Source organism: Brassica oleracea, chromosome C9 (assembly GCF_000695525.1).
Source record: "Brassica oleracea var. oleracea cultivar TO1000 chromosome C9, BOL, whole genome shotgun sequence".
NCBI lineage: Eukaryota > Viridiplantae > Streptophyta > Magnoliopsida > Brassicales > Brassicaceae > Brassica > Brassica oleracea.
The window spans coordinates 50,224,583-50,230,668 of NC_027756.1; the positions used below are offsets into that span (position 1 = coordinate 50,224,583).

Genomic DNA, 6,086 nt, shown 5'->3' on the forward strand with positions numbered 1-6,086 from the left:
GTTGTGAGGAAGAGAGTTGTGGGAAATGACATATATATAGAGAAATTTTCGAGTTGGGTAGTTGAAATATAACAACGATTTTACAAGGAATGTTTTACATGGATTTTACATGGTTTTAACATAATATTTACAACGACTTTACGATGAAATTAGGTAAGTTAAAGTACATTGAATACACGTTTTCACCTAAATATAACGGTAACATGTTTCGTTGTAATGTTGATGTAACGATTACGACGTATTTCTCATTCCACGTACTTTCGTCGTAAACTTACATGGCGTTTACGACGAAAGTTGCTCTCCTCGTAGCTGTGTTGTAAACACCATGTAAATTTACGACGAAATATTTTCGTCGTAAATCTTCGTTGTTATGGAATCGTTTTCTTGTAGTGATTTGAGGAAAATATAACAAAATACATTGGAAAAAATCTAAATAGAAAAAAAATAAAAATCTATATTATAGAAGAAGAAATAGAAGTGGATTGAAGCAGTTTAAGAAACTTTTTCAGATTCAAAGAGAAGGTCGCGTAAAAATCCTTCATAGAGCTTGATGTCTTTAAACACTGATGGTGCCTGGTTATACAAATCTTGGGACGCTAGTGGATCAGTGACTTTCTCCTCTGTGCCATGGAGGACAAAGAACGGCACAATAATGGATTTGAAGTCGCGGGTCAAGTAAGCTATTATGTTTTACTTATTTTTTCATAGGATAATTTTTTCTTCCTTTTATTTTGCTACCTAACAGCATTTTTTTTTACTTTTCTATAATATTAGTTTTATATACTATATTTAAGTTTTACTATAATAATTATTTTTATTTAACTTGTAATTTCTTTCCATACTTAGATTAAATAACAACTAAAATGAATAGCTATTTTTATAATAAAGTTAATATTTAATAGTATAAAAATAATCTCTTGTTTTTCTTTTACTCAGATTTTAAAATAAAATAGGGCCAATTGGTTGATATGTAGCAAGTGTCTTTAATTTTAGTTTCTATCAACAACTATAAAAAAATAATTGTGTTTTATTTAGTTTTTAAGTCAAAATTCAAGAAAAAATGTTGTAGGTGCCATGTTTTGTAAAATAAAAAACATTGATGTAAAATATCTTTTAAAAAAGGTATTTAATTTTTACAACTACAGTAGATACAAATTTATATTAAAAGATCTATCGACTAAATCAGACAATAAATTTCTACATAATCAACTCACCAATCATCCACAATATAAATTTTTTAAAAAGTAATATAATTTCTCAATTTCTTTTTGTTTAATGTTTTTGATTTGTGCACACATATTAATAAAACAGTTAATTATACATTTTAAAACAAAAACATCATTAATTATCTAATTAATCATAATTCAACTAATAAAAACAATATCCAAAATATAAAAAATTTATATAGCATAAAAAAATCAATAAATTTTACATTGAAAATTAAAAACATTATGTAATTTAAAACAAAAAAAAATCTATGAAATGTCATCTATAACAAAATCGAGGGAGTAATTTTTATAACTCTTGACTCAAATTTTCGTCGGTGAAATCATCCATTGGTAGATTTATACTTAAAGGGGGAACTTGGTCGGAAAGTCAGTATTTACATAATTTATAATTTCCAGTTAAACCAAATTAATGAATGTTGTTCAAAATAGGCTCAAACGATCCTATTTAAAAAATAGACTTTGTTGACTAATGTTGCTACCAAGAACTGGCTACTGAATAAGCAAACAACAAAATGAAACAATTCATAGATAATATATGTATCTCCTACACTTTGGTTCTGATTTTACAATCACACCATTTGTATCACAACTATCTAAACAACAAGAAGACATATCTGATGTCTCCTCTGATCTTTCACCATAGGCCAGCGGATGATCCAATAACATCATCGAGCCGCTTCATCATCCAATCTATGATATCGCGACCAACTTCCTCACGCTCAGGTTCAAAGAGAAGGTCGTGTAAGAAACCTTCATAGAGCTTGATGTCTTTAAACACTGATGGTGCCTGGTTATACAAATCTTGTGACGCTAGTGGATCAGTGACTTTGTCCTCTGTACCATGGAGGACAAAGAACGGAACTGTAATGGATTTGAAGTTCCGGGTCAAGTAACCTGTTATTCGGAGAATCTCATGGCCTGTTCGGACTCTTATTGGACCGGTGTAGACTAACGGGTCAGAGTACTTGGCTAAGAGAGCTTCAGGGTCTCTTGAGACCGGAATGCCTCTCTTGTTTGCTCCTTTGAACTGGAACCTTGGAGCCACCAACGAGAAGATTGGAGCTATCGCCTACAAAGACACATAACGAAGATTTGCTAATAATCTGTATGCTTTCTATCATTTTTGTTTAATTTTTTACTATTAAAATAAATTACACAATTACATTAATCATATATTAAAATTTTAGATTTTTTTGTATATGTTGTATTTTGAATTTTTCAAAACGAGTATAAATTACTAAAACTGTTAAAAGTCTCACATAAACTTTTGTGATCAATGTTTAATTTTTTTTTTCTATAATAAGATAAAATGATAATAAAATCATATAAATAAATAATTTTATTTTAATAGGTGTTTATGTTAATATATATATATACTTCATATCGTTTAAATTTAATTATATATCAACGATATATAAGATTGATTAGTTTAATTTATTTATTTTAAAATGATTACGAATAAACAAGAGAGGTCATTTGATTTATATGTGCAAGCCAATTTATTACATAATAGTAACTAATTTCTTAGTTATTTAATATATAATTATTATTTTATAATATGCAAAAAATATAAAATAAGTATTTATTCTGCACAGTGCGCAGATCTTAACCTAAGTATATATCTTTGAATCTTAAAACATTTTCTAAATCTCAGGCCAAAATAAAAAAAAGAAACGAGAATAAACTCAAAAATCAATATTTATATCGAACAATAACCAAAATGACACAAAAAGGAGAAAAATATCGAAGATAGATAGGATTGACACGTGAACGTAAACTTCTCATAACCATAATTGACTTTTAAATGGCTAAATCATGATATTAAATCGAGCTAGCATAGTTTTATTGTAACCAAATAGTAGGCATAAGATTCTTCGGCCTAAACGTTAGGTTTTTATGCGATAAATTATTTTTTGACCTAAAAAATTTTTAAAACTAGGATCAGTTCATTAGTTAACAAATTATGTAATTAATAAAAAAATTTAAAAAATTGTTTAAGGGGCAAATATATTAATTCGATCAATAATATAAAATTTTTTTCCATATGATATTTCTTAAATAATTTTCATATAAATTTACCATGCGCTTTACGCAAGTCTTTTCCTAGTAAAACATATTCCTTATAAATAGTAAAAAATTAGGAATAGCAAATAATGCATTATACTGTTTTATTCATTGGTCAACCTATAATGAAATGGAAAAAGTAATAGAGATTACACATGAGATCTAAATTGTTTATTATATTAACTGATTATATTATTTTATAATATCATGTTCAACAAGATTTTTATTGTATTAACCGATTATATTATTTTATAATCATTTTCAACAAGATGTTCCTCCAGGTCCACCATATGTGAACAAATTAGATTCTATGAGGATAAATCTTTTCTTTCCATCTCTTAATCCGTAACATTTGTTGCTGTCTAATAACTTAACTAATTCATTTATGTCACGTTCTTTGATCTTAAATTTAGAGTTTACAGTTAAGAGGTGTTTAACCCGCGCTGATTCATCTTCATTTTTAGTTGGTAGATGACCATTACCCATTGGTGGGCTTATTCCCGAAGGAGAAGCTTGGACAACTCCCGTAACTCCAACCATGTCCACACTATGACCTATTATATCAAATAGTTCTTTTGGCCAATAACCAATAGCTATATCTTTTCTAAAGTTTCGTACATGTGTTGTCCACCAATTTCCTGATACTTCATCCTTAATTAGATAATAAAACATTATAAAAGTTATATTTATAATACTCCAAAGAAAAATGTTACTAGCAAAATATAAATAACACCTGTACAATACTAGGAAAAACAGCTCTGTCTCCTTTTCGGGGATGAGGAATAGGGCCAGACAAAAGGTCAGTTTGTGACACTTGAATAAAACCAGGGCATATTGTATTATAACATCCTGCTCCATCGGCACCCTTTCAATATTTAGTTCTTATATATTAGTATAATTTAGATAATAATTGAAACTAGTATACATCTAAAGTACAAAAGTCAAAATATATATTGAAAGAATAACTAATTCGGTATTTAGATATGTCAGAATAAATTTATTTATATTTAAAGTATAGCTTAAAACCTTTTCATGTAAAATTTCACTATGCATATATAGTAATCATGGTTTGTTTAGCCATACTAGATGAATAATATTTGTAAAAAAAGTGAAATTCTGTGTAAAACAGTCAATTTTTAATTTAAAGAACGAGAAAAAACAAATCATATCGTTTTAGTTCTCATTTTTAAATATCGCGTAACATTTTAATATAACAACTTTAAAAATAGAAGTGACTATTAATAAATTTCAATTTAATTATATACATAAACATAATAGTCACTTACATACTGTTGCAATGTATGTGAAAACCTATACCTTTTTCTTTATTAAACATTTTGAATTTTTAGTAACACTCTTAACCATGGTTTATCATATTGTTTGTAGTTTTTATTTTGTTAAGAATTTAACAGAGAGTATTTTATATATTAATTATGTACCTTCCAAAAGCCAAAACGCCATGTTTGTCCATCACCAAATAAACTTGGATTTACCTATTGCACAAATATAAATAAATATATATATACTTATATAAGATTAAAATAAAATATTGAATTAAACTAGATTTTACCATCCAGCCGGTTTCGATAAAATTAGTTTTGTTATTTAATACACTGCCAGCATATATGTTTGCATATGAAGCTTGGTCTCTACTAACGTTTAAATCATGCACACTCAGCCAAGCTGCCAGACCATGGTAAGGACCTCGACCTTGTTCTCTAACTCCAGCAATCTTCAAATTACCGTACTCAAATCATACACGTTTTTAAGATGTACATATTTATAGCTCAAATAATTCATAAGACTTACATGTTTCCCATGGCTTTCGTCTGTGAGCGGGTTGAAGTGTCTCTCAGCCCAATATTGAGCATTTGCGACATATTTTTTTGTATTTTTCAATATAGGTACTGTTCCATTTGGACACTCAACTCTTATTCTGTTTTCAGTTTTATTCTTCACTTGCTTTTTAGGTTTTAAGTTTGAAAAAGATGGCTCCATCTACTCCAAATTATAAAATTACATGATAGCATCAGGCGAAAATTAAGTAGTGTTATATATTGCCGTATACTTTCCCAAACAACAAACAATTCAATATTGCTTGAAAAAAAAACTTAAATTAATATAATTTAGTTTGTTGATCCAATTTTTTAAACATCCCATTTGAAAAAGTTAAAATTCAATAAAGCTATAATAAACGTGTTTGACGGTTAATATCATTTTTTTATTTAATTACTTTATAAATGTAAATTTAAGAGAGTAGGGTAAAATAAAACCAAACCTATAAATAAAAAGGATTGTTAGCAAAAAAATATTGGATTGATTGTACTCACATAGTCAGTCATCATTTTCAAGTCAACTAAACAAGTAATAATTAGTGTATATACCAAAGTAATAATAAAAAGGTACCGCTTAAAATTCAAGAACATATGTGGAAAAATATAATTTGATGTGAATGAATACCTGGATTTTATGGTTTTTTAGTAGTGGATGGCTTAATGAAGGTTGTTTATATATATCCACACAGTCGTATAGAATCTTCTCGTTTAGCTATGAAAAATATATTTGGAATCAATACAGAAAATAATTCACATAGTATCAGTTTTAAATTTTGAACGGGTGTTAGTATATATATATATAATATATATATATATATATGTATTTCTAATTATTCTTTTCACATACCTTGGATGATTTCACATTGCTTACAATTTCCCTAGATTGAGCTAGGGAAACTATGAAAACGACTAAAACGAGTTTGACAAAGATATTCATGAACTAAAATAAAAGTTCCGG

At 27.7% G+C, this 6,086-nt stretch overlaps 2 protein-coding genes across 2 annotated transcripts; both read right to left on the bottom strand.

Moving 5' to 3' along the window:
- Window positions 1-1,863: 1,863 nt before the first annotated feature.
- Window positions 1,864-2,705, bottom strand: LOC106315271 (caffeoylshikimate esterase-like). Its single transcript, XM_013753015.1, has 2 exons — window positions 2,694-2,705; window positions 1,864-2,298 (listed from the first exon to the last, which is right to left on the bottom strand). The coding sequence occupies exons 1-2, from the start codon at window positions 2,703-2,705 to the stop codon at window positions 1,864-1,866; spliced, it is 447 nt and encodes a 148-aa protein (XP_013608469.1).
- Window positions 2,706-3,535: 830 nt separating this feature from the next.
- Window positions 3,536-6,086, bottom strand: LOC106317345. Its single transcript, XM_013755173.1, has 7 exons — window positions 5,976-6,086; window positions 5,754-5,840; window positions 5,103-5,291; window positions 4,864-5,025; window positions 4,733-4,786; window positions 4,027-4,158; window positions 3,536-3,944 (listed from the first exon to the last, which is right to left on the bottom strand). Exons 1-7 carry the CDS (start codon window positions 6,063-6,065, stop codon window positions 3,555-3,557), a joined length of 1,104 nt encoding a protein of 367 aa, XP_013610627.1. The 5' UTR covers window positions 6,066-6,086; the 3' UTR covers window positions 3,536-3,554.

What these genes read in the sequence shown, in the direction of transcription:
- LOC106317345 (XM_013755173.1), bottom strand. Translation starts at nt 6,065, where the DNA reads ATGAATATCTTTGTCAAACTCGTTTTAGTCGTTTTCATAGTTTCCCTA. An exon ending in GGCGTTTTGGCTTTTGGAAG is followed by an intron (nt 4,159 to 4,732) that starts GTACATAATTAA and finishes AAATATTGAAAG; the next exon opens with GGTGCCGATGGAGCAGGATG. An exon ending in TTTTTCCTAGTATTGTACAG is followed by an intron (nt 3,945 to 4,026) that starts GTGTTATTTATA and finishes TATCTAATTAAG; the next exon opens with GATGAAGTATCAGGAAATTG.